The sequence below is a fragment of the Atractosteus spatula genome, chromosome 6 (assembly GCF_055471065.1).
Source record: "Atractosteus spatula isolate fAtrSpa1 chromosome 6, fAtrSpa1.hap1, whole genome shotgun sequence".
NCBI lineage: Eukaryota > Metazoa > Chordata > Actinopteri > Semionotiformes > Lepisosteidae > Atractosteus > Atractosteus spatula.
The window spans coordinates 39,435,603-39,451,625 of NC_142711.1; the positions used below are offsets into that span (position 1 = coordinate 39,435,603).

At 38.6% G+C, this 16,023-nt stretch overlaps 1 protein-coding gene across 1 annotated transcript in view; it reads left to right on the forward strand.

Annotated features, from left to right (window-relative positions):
* The window catches only part of gfod1 (glucose-fructose oxidoreductase domain containing 1), a 52,688-nt gene extending 37,640 nt beyond the window's left edge, over positions 1 to 15,048 (forward strand). The window contains exon 2 of the mRNA XM_088919080.1: positions 13,075 to 15,048. Within this exon, the coding sequence (XP_088775206.1) occupies positions 13,075 to 13,994 (920 nt within the window). The 3' untranslated portion in view covers positions 13,995 to 15,048. The remainder of the gene's footprint in view (positions 1 to 13,074) is intronic.
* Positions 15,049 to 16,023: the final 975 nt, after the last annotated feature.

Consider the following 16,023-nt stretch of genomic DNA (forward strand, 5'->3'; position numbering starts at 1 on the left):
ATCTGAATAATATACTCTCGTTATAATTATAATTAATTGAGATTGTACTGGGGACAGTGGTGCTTTTTCTTTGGTTGCAGAACTACTGTGAAGAGCTACAAGATAAAATGCAGACCAGACGTTTCAAAACTGTCTTGTATAGGTTTTGTCACGTGTGAGCCCCTGTTGCTAGAAGGCAAACATTGTATGAATCAGAAAACATGCTTGACCTGTTTTAAATCTTAAAAGTGGTGTGTAAGCTAATATTTAGATGGTTATTTTAGTTCCTGTGGTATGTAGGTCAGGAGTTTAGTGATTTTTTCAAGTGCAAAGGTATAGTACATTCTTTCTAGTCACTTGACAAAATGAAACAACGAGAATATGATACAGTTGACATTTAGATAGTGAAACCTCATGGTTTCTTGACTGTAAATACAAAAAAAGCTGTAACATTTTCCCTGCTGTTTTTTTAGATTCTGCTGAAGGAGAGAAACTAAAGCTATAGTATGCATTGGTATACAGTAAACCCTTAGTTTAATAGACTAATGGGGAAGGTGTGTCTTTAATTGCTGGATGTCCATTAAATCACAAATAATGTTTTTTCAGGCCAAAAAACACACTATTATATGAGAAATGTACATCTACTATGTATCATGTAATACTTTTGACTTACTTTTTTCACACCAATTAAAATTTTCTGTACCTTTTATGAGCTCTTTATTGCATGTGTATGAAATTTGCTCAAGCATGCTGTTACAGCTTTAGGTGACTTAGAAGTGTCTAGATTTTAGATAAAGTTTGTGACACTGGGAAGAGTAAATACAGTACTTCGAACTTCAAAGGAGAGAGGATGTTTGCAGAGGTCTGGGGGTCCCTTGAGCAGCATGTGATCTCCTGTCACAGCCTGAGGAACAGTGAGTCTGCCTCCCAATAATGCTCCATCTGTTTACAGTATATGTGAATATTTTATGATATGTCTTTGTTGTAAATGTCTGTAATATGTCTGTAGATTTTATTTTACTTTTATTTTAGTTTTGTTTCATGTTATTTGCTTTGGCAACACTGATTGTACCCATCCTAATGCTAATAAAGCACCTTGAATTGAATTGAGAAACAATGATAATGTTTACCTTAGTATACCTAGGGAAGTTGTGGATTAATGATTGCAAAGGAGCAGTGCAGAAACACACAGCATAAATTCACCTTAAGAGCAGAGAGAGAGGAGAGAAGAGAAAGAAGCAGGAGGAAGGAGAAGGATCAGGTAGAAGAGAGAGGAGCCCAGAGTGGTTGGGACTTGAAGCTTGCACCAGGCAAGAGCTCCTACTTCATGATCATCCAAACAAAACCTGACTGGAGCCAAGTATTCGAACCTTGTTAGAGAGATCATGCTTTTCTGTGTTTTTAGGGAACTTGGGTTTCCTGGTACCTCAGTTAGTAATGTTTTTCTAACTCCCATTTATTTTGTGGCATCCAGGGTGCAGAGAGGGAGATTTAACTACAAGTTACTTTTCATTTAGTTAGAAGGCAGCTCATCTCTCTTGTTGCCTCGGTAGGCATATTAAGAGTATAATGCTTAGTAGCAGTCTGGGGATTTCTGGGTGACCAGAATGTTAGGCCTCTGCTGTACATTTTGTACACTAATGATTGCATAAGCAAACACACAGATAGACATCTCATTAAGTTTTCAGATGACGCAGCCCTGGTCAGTTTATTAAAGGACACAGAATATTATCATGGGCTTATTCTAAATGATTTTACTAACTGGTGCAACGAGTTCTCCCTAAAGTTAAATATTTCAAAAACAAAGGAACTGGTCATTGATTTTAGGAAAAATACCACACCCCCTCAACCCACTATAATTGATGGTCAGCCTGCTGAAATTGTCAATGACTATAAGTACTTGGGACTGGTCATTGACAAAAACCTAAAATGGGACAAATGTTGTGACACTATAAAAAAGGCCAACAGAGACTCTTCTTTCTAAGGAAACTCAGCTACTTTAAGGTAACAATAATAATAATAATAATAATAATAATAATAATAATAATAGTAATAATAATAATAATAATTGCTTGCACTTATATAGCGCTTTTCTGGACACTCCACTCAAAGCGCTTTACAGGTAATGGGGACTCCCCTCCAACACCACCTATGTGCAGTATCCACCTGGATGATGCGACGGCAGCCATAGTGCGCCAGAACGTTCACCACACATCAGCTATCAGTGGGGAGGAGAGCAGAGTAATGTAGCCAATTCATAGAGGGGGATTATTAGGAGGCCATGATTGATATGGGCCAATGGGGAAATTTGGCCAGGATGCTGGGGTTACACCCCTACTCTTTTCGAGAAACGCCCTGGGATTTTTAATGACCACAGAGAGTCAGGACCTCGGTTTTACGTCTCATCCGAAGGACGGCGCCTGTTTACAGTATAGTGTCCCCGTCACTATACTGGGGCATTAGGACTCACGTGGACGGCAGGGTGAGCGCCCCCTGCTGGTAGATAAAACTATTCTTACACTTTTCTAAAAATCATTCATTGAAAGCGTCTTAACATACTGCTTCACTTGCTGGTTTGGCAACATAAGTACCAGTAATTGTAATAGGCTGGGTAAATTAGTGAATATAAGTGGCAAAATAATCAGGAATAATCAAATCAATTTAAATATCCTTTACAAACAGAGGGTGACTAAGAAAGCCAAAAGCATCATGGAGTGTGTGTCTCACCCCTCCACTGCGAATTCACACTTCACCCATCTGGGAGACGCCTCTGTGCCCCCAGGTGTAAAACCAACAGACTCAGGAAATTTTTCATTCCCACTGCAATTACACTCTTAAACAATGCAAAGCAACTATTTTGTCTCTTGTTTCTTATCTCTTGTAACACTACTGTATTCTCTTCCCTTTTGGTGATGTTTATTTGTCATTGTGCTATGTTTGACTGTGCCGTAAAACAAATTTCCCCTAGGGGACAATAAAGCTTGAATTGAAATTGAATTGAATTCTCTGAAACGCCTTGTCTGTTTATAATGTAACTTTATGTGTTTTGTTGTGTGTTGTGTCATTGTTTTAAAATATCTGTCCAGTCCTATTTGTAACAATATAATGTAACTTGGTGTGTTGTATGTTTTATGTCTTGTGTAGTTTATTGTAATAAATATTTGTTTTAGCCAAGTATGCCTGGATTATTGCTCCTTTCAACAAAGCTGTGCCAAAGAATAAAGAATTCACATGGTTCTACAAGTTGGGGGTAATGAATAATTATTTCACTGATTTACTAAACTGCTTGAATTCCTCATTTTTACCAGTTTCGTTACCCTCCATTTGTAACACTACGAAACACAAAGAACAACCATCACAAGCAAGTGACCCGTATTCTTTAATTTTACCTTGTTTTATTACTTTTGCATTACCTTGTTATTGCAGGGAAAGTCAGGTGTTTATTATTTTACAGAAAATTCTCCTCTAGCAGATTTTGTCCATTAAATACGAAATCTAGTTAAGAGAAGTCTGTTGAGGGTTCACTCTATATGCAGATGGTCTGTCTACATTTGAAATCAATTGTAATGTTTCTGAAAGTTTAAGTACTGTATATGCACTATAAATGTAGACGGCTGGGAGCTCCAGAGTGGCTTAGCCAGTAGGGGTGCTTGCTCCATGTGCAGGTGGAGCTAAAAGGCAAAGAAATCAGCTACATTTGTGACATGTCAGTAGCTGAATGTGATTACCCAAGTGGAGCCATATTGGCTGAGCTCCATCTGGACTATGGCTAAGAGATTAGTCATTCTTGGCCTTTCTTGCCTCCTGGTGAAACAGCAATAGGTTTGCTTTGACGTCAGTCACAGAGGATAGTCACCACCCCGGGCATGAGCTCTTCACCCCACTGCCCTCAGGCAAGAGATACAAAAGCATACAGACACTTACCACCAGCTTCCTCAATAGCTTCTATCCACAAGCAGTGTGATTGGCGAAAACATTTAGCCATGCCCCTCGGACCACACCTACACCATCTACCTCATTATAATTTCTTATTTAATGCACATCTCCAGTCACTGTTTACATGTCTGCATTGTTTACATTCAAACTGTTTACTTGTACATTGTCTACTGTTTGTATATTGTCTTGATGCACTGTCTGAACTTTGTGTTTTTACACTTGTTTTAACAATCGAGAGACTTTCTGTAAGTAAGAATTCCATTGTACCAGTACATGTACAGGTTACATATGGCAATAAAGTTCAAGTTCAAGTTCAGTAAGATGTGTGTCTTCAACCTACGATACATTCAAGTACTGTGGAGCTTGCAGCATGTAAAAACATGAATGGCTCTGATAGGTGGGATTACTAGAGGATCGTGTTTGCCTTTCCTGAAAAGTACTAGAGTCATTCATATGAAGCAAGATGTGTAGGAACATTAACAAAAGGAAAATTTTATGACATTTCTAGTATGTCAATACATCATTCTAATTCTGGACACCGGAACTCCCATTTTTTAAAGTTTTTTTCCAAGTCCCGCCTGATCCCCTCTATGAATTCTCCTCCCCACTGATAGTTGATGTGTGGTGAGCGTTCTGGTGCACTATGGCTGCTGTCACATCATCCAGGTCAATGCTGCACTTTGGTGGTGGTGGAGGAGAGTCCCCATTACCTGTAAAGCGCTTTGAGTGGAGTGTCCAGAAAAGCGCTACGGTATATAAGTGTAAGCAATTATTAATTATTATTATAATTGATGTGACAGCCTTAAGCATTTGCAAATAAAACTGCCTGATACTATAGTTACCCACCCATATAGAACATTTTTTTCTAAACAAAATGACTCGGTACCACCCAATAGGGCCTTAAACACATGTATCTAGTTTCACACTGTGGTGTGCACATATCACTAACTGTATAGTTTACTAATTGAAACGCAGTGCATTGTTGGGTGGTTTGTGTATATAAGTGTGCCACTGAGGGATAAGAGGGATGTGTATTTAGGGGGTGTAGTTAGGGCACTAGAAGACTAAGGAGAGTATAGTTTGGTTTGAGAGGTTTTGGGCATTTATACATACAGTACAGGTGCTCCCATACTGCAGAAAGCCATACAATAATCATAATTGTAATCATAACAGTCTTAGTGGTTACCCTATGGGTACCAAGTCTGTTTTTCAAGGGCCCAGGTTTCATAGGTCTTCTTAGGCAAGTTTTCTGTCCCTCTTAAAGGTGCTGATGCTCTTTCTTTTGATTTGGTGTACATCTTCATTTTTTAATCTTGTGTTGCTCTTGCTGGATAATTATTTTTGACATTTTTTAAAAAGTTCAGAACAGTTTTATGCAGAGTACAAATATCAACTGCCTTCAACTTTATTACTGTGGGGCACGCTGCTCTTACTGTGTTAATTAACTGAGGCTCTGAAACTAAATGGAACAAAATTCCCTGTTTTATCTTACTGTAGGGGTATTTGTCACTAACTTAAGGTGTCTTTGAAAGAGCCTAGACATAATCAATAAAGAGCAACATTCGCTTTTGTGTGAGAAAATAAACAAATACAGATAAAGCAGATGTGCAAACAGTCCTATTTAGTGGTCTGTCAGGACTGTGTCATTGTGCCAGCTCTTTCCAGAAGGACTTATATGATTTCTGGTTATTAGCAGCTGCTGACTCCCTAACTGTCATGTGTTTTAGGCAATTAGAGAAAAAAATCAAATTATACATTGTGCATTAATTGAATTATAATTATACACATGATGTTAAGGGAGCCTTTTCCATATAAGCCTTTTCCTAAATTGTCACCAATTGTGGTAAATTCCACAAAGTTGCTTTGATTGAGCAATTACGTCCTGAACAGAACACCCGGTGGTCTCTCTATGGTTCGATGAAACACTCAGTCAAATCACAGGGATGCCCTGCTGAACATTTCTATGAGAAATATTCTGTTTATGATATTTATTAGACAGAAAGATCACAATGTTTCATGGTGCTTACAAGTGAAATCTATGTGTGTGGTGTGAAAAAGGAATGGGTTTTTCTATAAAACTGAGTAGGTGAACTTGGATTCCTTCATTCTTTGCTTTCTGGCCATGATAGAAAGAGAGAGGAAAAAACTATTTCAAACTGACTTTATACTCAGCATGAAAGCCTTCAATTCTTTGTATCAGTTGACATCTGAATTTTGAAAAAAATATGCATTATGCATGTGTTTGGTTGTAGTATATTTGTATTTTTCTGAGCTGCATTAATTAGTTTTTAAAAGCTCGTACAGTAAGACATCCATTTCCTTTAAAAAACAATAAAGATGATTTCCTTTTTATTGTTTCTTTTCACTACCTGGGGTTATATTATCAGTGCCCAACTGAGTCCTGAATTCCAGACTGGACTGAGTGTGGATTCCTGGCAACTGAAAGTTTTCCTGGTGGGAAAGCCACAGCCAACGCTGTTCCCTCTAATGGTGGAGACCTAGTCTACTGAGATAAATGCTGATTTGTCATGCTTACTGTTTTTTTGTGACAGCGACAGTGTGGAAAACAGAAACCATTCAGTGTTTCCCTTTGACTACAACAAGACAGCTAGACTCTTAAAGTCTAGGCAGCATTTGAACCTCAGGTACTTTGAGGACGATCTGTATGGCATCCTGAACTGACATCTCCTCAGTCTTATACTGTCCCTTTGAAGCAAATCATGTATACAAATTAGAAGAGTTTATAGATGAAAATAAACTACAACAGAGGAGCTATGCTGATAATCTTAAAGCCCCTGCCAGGATTTACGCAGAAACTGGCCAAAATGCATATTTCCTTGTCAGAAACCTAATTATAAGGAATGCTGATTTAATCTCATTGGGTCTCTTATTTGCATAAATATTCAGCATGCATTGTATTTTTTATAATAGAAACATGAAAAGCCTTCATGTGAAATTCATCAAAATGCAGTTTGAATAGATGATTATAAAACTCAAAAGAATCACAGCCGTGAAATTACAAAAGTATTTCAATTTTGATGTTGTAATAAGCTATATTGGAAGCAACATTTTTAAATTTTATTTTAAGTCAACCCTATTTAGCTGTGTATGTCTTAATAAGATCCTTATTAAAAGTTTTTGCACATCTTATGCACCACTCCTTTTCAGCCGAGACTGTCAGCCATGGCGAATTTCTGTACCTGCACTGTACTGTACCTCACACAGGACTAAGGAGATCTGATAGTTGGTGATATAGTATTGTTTAAATGCCAGTTTATTCCTCCATTGTGCAAGAAGATCAGTTTGAAACTTTTACAACGGGACAATCAGCTGTTTCTCTACTAACATCCTTAAGCTGTTACCAGTAGTTCTTAAACAAGGTTCATAGCATGTACAGTACCATTGGTGTTGTCAAAATACAATTGTAGGAGGCCACCAGTGTAATGTGGCTGTGTCTGCTCGAACATACATGTCTGAGACAAACATTTCCACTGCTTGATCCACTTAGGATACTATAAATAAATATGTTTTCTTAAAAAGATTAAGGGGTGTATGAAAATGAATTGTTTAGCAATTTTATTTTTATAACACCTGGTACACAGACAACAGTAAAAATGCTTACACTATCACCTGAAAACTGCTGGATGCTCCAGATAGTAATATTACCACACAGGATTTCCTGCAGGAAAAAGCTTAAGCTAGATAGTAACCTCCAGACATTCCACCACCAAAAACAAACAACAAATTGACAAATTAACATTTGAGTATCAACAAAAATTTCAAAATTTTACTTACATGACTTTTTTTTAATCAACCTAGACTTGATGCAAATACATTACATTTTCAGAGGTGTAAGACTGTGAGATTTGGTCCTGATGTTATTTGATTATGTATCAAAGCAACTGCTAACTGGCATATGATCTTGTAGTGTATTACTAGAAAACACTATGTCGATATGGAGTCTTGTGTACGTTTTGTCAGCATTCACTCATTTCTTTGGCTCCTGGCCTGTATACAGCAGAAATAATACAGGAAACCATGTATTACCTTTGGAGCGAGACGATAGGTGTTCCCTCTATGATTGATAATAGAGCATGCTTGTTATGTCAAAATGTGCATGAAGTCTATTAATGTGTGTGTGGTGGTGTGAGGGTGGAATGGATAATTGTACTTATAGGAAGCCAAAACAGCTTTTTGTTTGGTCAGAAATCTTTATCAGTGATCATATCCAGTGGGGACCCTCTATTGCTGAATTATACTGTATAAAGTAAGTAACCTTGCATTGTCTGTTGGGAGGATTGTTCCAACTAAAGAATGGAAGAGGAAAGTATATAAATTACAAGATTTTCATAAACAAACTAAGGAGTTATTTTGCCTGGGCATGAGTTTCAGTATTTGACAACCAAGATTAAAGCCATTTCACATTCCTTTTTTTAAATTCTTGAAATCCATGCTATAACTCTCATATTATGTCTTTGGGGGTTTCTGCTTCATCTCTGCACTTGTTAATGAAGTACACCTAACCTACAGCATTAGGTTAAAGGATGTGAGCTGTGGGGAGTTTATCATTGTGCGGTAGTGAAATTGTGGCTGTTGATATTGCAAGTAACTGAAAAAATACAAAGACTTTTCACAGCTACTCATATATCCAAGATAAAGTGATAAAAGTGGAATTTAACTGCAGGACATTGACTGCAAGGAAGAAAAGGCCATTCTGGACGCATCAGGGTAATGGCAATTAATGTTATCAAAATAGTTTACAACTCAGTTTAAAAAAAGCTTTTGAAAGAAGAAAATAAAGCCTTGTCTTCTTGGAGTTTTAAACTGTACTTTATTCATAAGAATGAACTCACACATGAAATATCATGGGAAGGTTTCCAGTGTTTTTTACAGGATGGCACAGGACATGAGTACTACAGCTGGTAGTGGGGAATGAACTCCCAGCCTCGTACATTCTCCCATTCTCCCATTTAAAAACTTTTACATACATTACAAGACATTAAAACACAACATAACATCATCATTTCTAACATTAAAATTACATAACGTTTAACTCGCAACAAGCACTGTAATCCTAATGTCTAAACACATTTGACTAATGGAGTTCAGTGCATGTACTGTATATGACCCCCTGCAGCCTACCATATACACTTTTTATACCTTTAAAACAAATGTGAACACTTAAACCATAAACAACGAAACAGTGACATTGCTAAACATAAAACTACAGACATTTAAAAATTCTAGTACCTCAGGTTTACTGATATTACCTAGAAAATATCATGGCAGGGTTTCCAGAGGATTTTACAGGATGGCACAGGGCCTGAGTACTGCAGCTGGCAGTGGGGAGCTAACTATTGTTCCAGCGTTGTGGGAGGACAACTCCTGACTCCTGTGCCACCATCTTATCATCTGGTTACACTGGGTAGTGGGTACTTGGGTAGGGGGCAGGGAGTGGCTCACTCACTAGCTACTGTATATTCATCTCACAATTCTAGGATTTGGTGCTCGGTTTCATTCTGCTCTGCTCTTCTTCCATCCAAGACCCAGTGGGCCAGACCTAATTCGGAAAAAGTAATTTGATAAATGTTAAATTTGCGGATGTTGAGACCCTGTTTTTATAAAAAATAATAGGGTTTCATAATCCACTGAAGACCTTAACCCTAAGGCACAAAAGGCATTTTAACCCAGTTTCTTTTAAAACCTAGCACCTCATTTCTCTATCAAAGTTCTTCAATTGTAATTGTGTATATGGAGTTCACTGTATGTTTTGAAAAGTTGCATTTTTAATTAGGGCTGGGCGATATGGCCAAAAACATTATCACGATAAAAATTTTCATATCAGTCGATAGCGATAATTATCACGATAAATGTCAAATCATTATTTCTTTCAAGTTTAAAGGCAGATTTTTTCTCCTAAGTGAAAGTTGAAGAAACCAGACAGTTAATTGGTAAATTAAACAACTCTTTATTTTAAGAACACAACAAACACTTGCCAAACAGCAGAAACATTAAACAAATCTGAGGTAGAGAGTATTCAAGTCTTTTTTTATGTCAAAATATGCATGAGTAAAATTTACAAACTAAATATCTTAATAGAAAAATTAAATACTGCAGTGTGATAAAGTTGAATGACCTTTTCTGTCGACGGTGTCATCATCCTTCGAGCTGGTCGTCGGCAGCACTACATTTGCTTCAGTGTCGTTCATTTCTCCACTCTAACTACAATCCTGTCAGCCACCACCGTGTGGGTAAACACCAGGTTAGCTGCCCAGTCTGCATTTTTTTTTCATTTTTTGTAAGCATGCGCATATCATGCGCAAAGCATAAACATATATCGAACATTTATCGAACTTTTGTTTAAATTATATCGAGGAAAATTATATCGCGATAATTATCATTATCGAATTATCGCCCAGCACTATTTTTAATTATTGAATATTATAGCCTTCTGTCATGTTCTTGAAAGTCTTGTATGTGTTTTCTAAACAGATTGCATGGTGTACTGTGGCTCCACTCATCCCACGCTGCAGCATGATGTTTATTGTCTTTATTCCCTCACTCTCAGGATTAACATTTCTTCGCATGAAAAAGGATAATGCCAGGTTCAAGATTAAAGACTGAGTAAACATACCTGTAAATTAGTTTTCATCTTCTGTTATTGCTTCTTGGAGGAAGGAATGATTTACTGTTCCCTGCCCATCTATAGGTTTTTGACTAACTATTGTTATTTCATGGAGACATAAAAATATTATTTTTATTAACAATTAGTTAATTCTAATTTTAATAACATATATATATAAAATCATACATCATGTATACCCTTAGTTTGTCAATAGAACAAAGAAGCAGTTGACATCTGGACTTGACAAGGCTGGATATTGTATGCCTTCATCTGCTGCAAAGGGGGAATAGAAGTTCAATTAGTATGTATGGAGAGGAAGAGTACTGTGTTTTGCAGCCCTAGTTTGTTGACAATGCAAAATGCCATGGTGATTCATGTATACTTCCAGTTAGCATACTCTAATGTTATGCAAGAGCCTTTTACACATCCCTTTTATATATTATATAAACATAGTCCAAGATATCTTTACTTCCTTTTTGTTCTCTTGTTTGCTGCTGTATACTTCTAAAATGCCACAAAGCAGCCTGTTTGCTTTTTGACACAAATTTCATCTTACTTTTTCCTTGGATAGACAGTATGTTATATAATTTTCAACTGTTTTATTCTATTTTGTTTACTTTCAAGTACTGTATTACCGTGAAGTGCAAGAGAACATGTCAAGAACATTTTTCATTGCCCGAATCTTTCTCCATTGAAGTGGTGGCGCTTCATAGAAAAATAGTGACTTTCTGTCTCTTTAGAGTGAGTCAATGTTTATAATAAATGTCATTATGCACGTAGCCAGCTGTAATATTTTTAATATAACATGAAGTTCCTCCAGAAAACCTCTGTGCTAAGTATAATTTGATTATGCTGTACATTCATTATTGGTAAACAGTTTGACCTAGGTGTTCTGTGATAACACTGAGTTCTGCAATTGTGGAGAAGCCTTCAGTAGACATACTGGTGTGTACTTTGAAGCTTAGAGAGCCTTATAGACATTGTTCAAGAGAATCTCTCATCGAACCAGATGATTCCTCTTAGTTTGCATTTGTAGCCTTGAGTGTGAAGGTTAGTCATTAGGTGCCTGCCAGTAGAATTCCAAAATAAGATTTTCTTTCACTGCATTGGTGGATCAAAGGTAGAGTCAAACTGTGCTGCTCAGATGGAATGTGCGGATCTGCCATTGTCTGGCAGCAGCAACAGTGTCTCACAGAGGGGTGATGCTGCTGAACAAAACAGAAACCTTTCTACTCCATCTTTGACTTTAACAAGTTGTTCTGGCACTGTCATATCACTACATGTTTTTCAAAGTGCAGGAAAATGTGGGTCACTTGATCTAATTATTTAGCCTAAATTTGCCGTTGATGGCAGATTAATGAGCAATGTAGTTTCATAAGATCTGAGACCTGTTTGTCAAACCTGTCCTTTCTGGAAGACCCCATAGGAGAGTTCCAAGTGAGTTCAGGGAGAAATATATAGCAACCCTATCTGACCCTTATAGTTATAGTTCCCCATATCCATAGTTTATCATAAATAACAGAGCTTTCCAGAACTTGCTATGATATAACACAGTTTATTTGTTAACGTGTTATAATTTACAGATATCATCATCAGATCGTCCATCCATCCATTTATTTTATAACAACTTTATCAAATGCAGGTTCATGGAGGATCCAGAGCCTTTCTGGACAAGCAGCAGATGCAAGGCAAATATGGACACACTCACACTTGGGCCAGTTTTACCAATTAACCTACCAGTATGTCTTTGGACTGTGAAAGGAAACCACATAAACATGGAGAGAACATACAAACACCACACAGATAGCACCCCAGGTCTGGAATTGAACCCAGGGCCCCAGCACTGCAAGGCAGCAATGCTAACCACTGTGCCACCTGTAATTCTTCATCCTAGCGTTAATCCCGCATCGGCAGGGTCTGCTTGTCGGCACGCCCGTCTCCATTTGGTGCGGTCATAGGTGTCTTCTGGGGCGACATTCACTTTCCGCATGTCTTCAGTGATCCGATCCATCCACCGCTTCTTGGGCCGCCCTCGCGGCCGTCGACCCTGCGGGCTCAGTCGCATCGCTGTCCATGCCACCGTGTGCTCGCCACTTCTCATCACATGTCCATACCATCTCAGTCTTCCTTCTCACATCTTCTCCATTATTGGTGCCACTCCCATGCGTCGATGGACATCGTCATTGAGGACGTGGTCAAATCTTGTTAGGCCAAGACTGCGCCACCCATAATTAGTTATAATAAATAATCAATAATGTAAAATGCACTGTTGCAAAATTTGTTTATTTCCTGTATTTCTTTTTGAATTAAACTGCATATAGGATCCGCATAAAAAACTGCATTTTACTATGAACACAGGGCTTCATAGCAGAGAATAACTGCACTACCCAAGACTAATGGCAAATAATTATTCTCTCCATTTTGAATTTATACATTTAAACTTCAGTTAGGGTATATGATTTTGCAGATTTACATCTTTTTTTCAGAAGAATGCTTTGTATTTCAGTCAGTAACTCACTTTTGTCTCTTTTCAGGTATTGGCAAGAATGTAATCTGTGACCGAACTGCTACCCCCTTGGATGCTTTCCGAATGATGTCGGCTGCCCATTATTACCCTAAGCTAATGAGTATTATGGGAAATGTGTTGCGCTTTCTGCCGGCTTTTGTCAAGATGAAGGAGCTACTGGAGGAGGGCTATGTGGGTGAACTCCTGGTGTGTGAAGCCCAGGTACACGGTGGAAGTCTGCTGGGAAAGAAGTACAACTGGAGCTGCGACGATCTGATGGGAGGCGGAGGGTTGCATTCAGTAGGCAGCTACATCATTGACCTACTAACCTTTCTCACAGGGCAGAAGGCCGCCAAGGTGCACGGCTTCCTCAAAACCTTCGTCAAGCAGACTGATCACATCAAGGGCATACGACAGATTACTAGTGATGACTTCTGCACCTTCCAGATGGTCTTGGAAAGGGGTGCCTGCTGCACGGTCACTTTAAACTTCAACGTGCCAGGGGAGTTCAGGCAGGAGGTAATTGTGGTGGGCTCTGTGGGGAGGCTGACTGTCAGTGGTACTGACCTGTATGGCCAGAAGAATGATGCTCCAAACAGGGAACTACTTTTGAAAGACTGTACCCCAATGGGCAATGCCTCTTTGCCTGAGAAGGCCTTCAGTGACATCCCTTCTCCCTACCTCACTGGTACCATCCGGATGGTCCAGGCTGTGCGGCAGGCCTTTGAGGACCAGGACGATCAGCGCACTTGGGATGGGAGACCACTGACTATGGCAGCCACTTTTGAGGACTGCCTCTATGCCCTTTGTGTGGTGGACACCATCAAGAAGTCCAGCCAGTCCGGGGAATGGCAGAACATCGTCGTCATGACAGAGGAGCCAGAGCTGAGCCCAGCCTACTTGATCAGTGAAGCAATGCGACGCAGCCGAATGTCTCTGTATTGCTAGCAAAGCAAGATGAATTTATGGACAGCCGTTCAGTGTGCTAACAATGAATGTGAACACACCACTTGAAATTGCATGGAGAAGGTTTGCGAATAGAGCATGGCGAAGCATCTCCATAGTATGCCAGAGTTCTGAAAGTCCTACAGTTAATGCATACGGTGAGTTTGCCAGAGAAGGCTTCACAGCATCCATGGAAGCAGGTCTAACTTCTCATCTTGAATTTGAAGGACTAGTGTGAAGAATGTATTGCATGTACAAGTAGCAAATTAAAAGAGCAATACTAGCTTTATGTCTCTGAATTACCTACGTTACCTGTGTCCTTCATTCATGCATTGACACTGAAAACACCTTAACACCTAGTTTGGCTAGCAAGATCTACATAAAAAGAACCTTCTCGTTATTTATGCAATAAATCCTTCTAGTAACCCTAGTGGTATAGTGGAGTTATGTTATAATTGAACAGTTTTTTTTTCTGTCAAATTTGGTATTGTTGAAAAGTTGATGTGTATTTAAATGCAATATATGTAATGTTGTAACCTAATGTTAATGCATTTTTGTGTTGTGTGCCATAGAGACATGTTATCCTTTTAGATTTTTTTTTATAAAATCACATCTTGGATCTTGTCTGCTTTCATTTGGATATGTGAAAGGCAGTTTCCTTAGCATTTTAGAATGGATGGGGGCTTCACTGTCATGTACAGTACATTACATATTGAGCTGGAATCCTCTGAGGGCAGAGCAATCCTACAGCTTGAAGGCAGCCAGAAAGACCAAGACTGTGCCACATGCCAGCAGTGTCTGGGAGTGACAGAACAAATCCCACCAGGACTGGATGAGGCGTACCCGGGCTGTTGGATGAATCTTCGTGTTGCTGTGGACAGCCATTGCTGTAGAAAGGAGGAGTGCCTGTCTATGGTTGAGGATGGCTCCAGGTCTGCAGTTAAAAAGCTGACAGGACCAGGCCGCATGAGTACATACAGCTTTTTGTATTCTAAGTTATTAATACAGTTAATTATGTAGGAACAACAGGTACTTTTATAACTTACTGTAAATGATTAGGAAAATTAAAGGGTGTTTGGTATTATAGTATTTTTGTGTTCCATGGAACAGGTCTCAATTTTTTTTAAAGCTTTCCTTGACCTCCAAACCAAAAACATTTTAATTGTTTTTTCCCCAGTTTTTTCAGTAATGACCTATTGCTATTTTGCAGGTATACAGTCTGCGTGTCTGCATTGTTTCAAGGTTTATTTCTTATTCCAAACTAATGTGGAATAATGTAGGCTTTTTGAATGTTTAGATTTTAATTATTTTCCTAAAAGCACCAGATAAAATTGACAATGGTGCAACACAACATTCTCATTTAATTAATAATAATCGTAATTATTCCTTACACTTATCTAGCGCTTTTCTGGACACTCCACTCAAAGTGCTTTACAGGTAATGGGGACTCTCCTCCACCACCACCACCAATGTTCAGCCCCACCTGGATGATGCGACAGCAGCCATAGTGCGCCAGAACGCTCACCACACATCAGCTATCAGTGGGGAGGAGAGCAGAGTAATTCATAGATGGGGATTATTAGGAGGCAATGATTGGTAAAGGCCAATGGGAAATTTGGCCAGGACACTGGGGTTTTTATACTATTTTTATGTAATGGTGAATATGAGGATCAGTGTTTGAGCCAAGCATGCTCTTGCATTTCTTTGTACTTTGCCTATTTTTGTAAGGAGAAATGACCTGTAAAGACGTGGTTTTTTTAAAGATTTCTGTTATTCAGAAGCTGCATTAGCTTTTCATTTAAAAAAATGTTTGCATAGAATTTTATTGTATTTCCATTTCAAATCAATCGGAGTCAGTAATAAGTTGTATGCCATGATGCTTTTACTTTCAAATATTAATGTGTGGCCCATTCACAAACATTTCTTAAGTTTGGGAAATTGTGTAATAGTCACCAGGTGAGTCAGTTTGATTTGAAATGTGTCCAGGTTTAAAAACTGCTTTTGGTGCTGTAGAAAGTATCTGCGCAGTAGA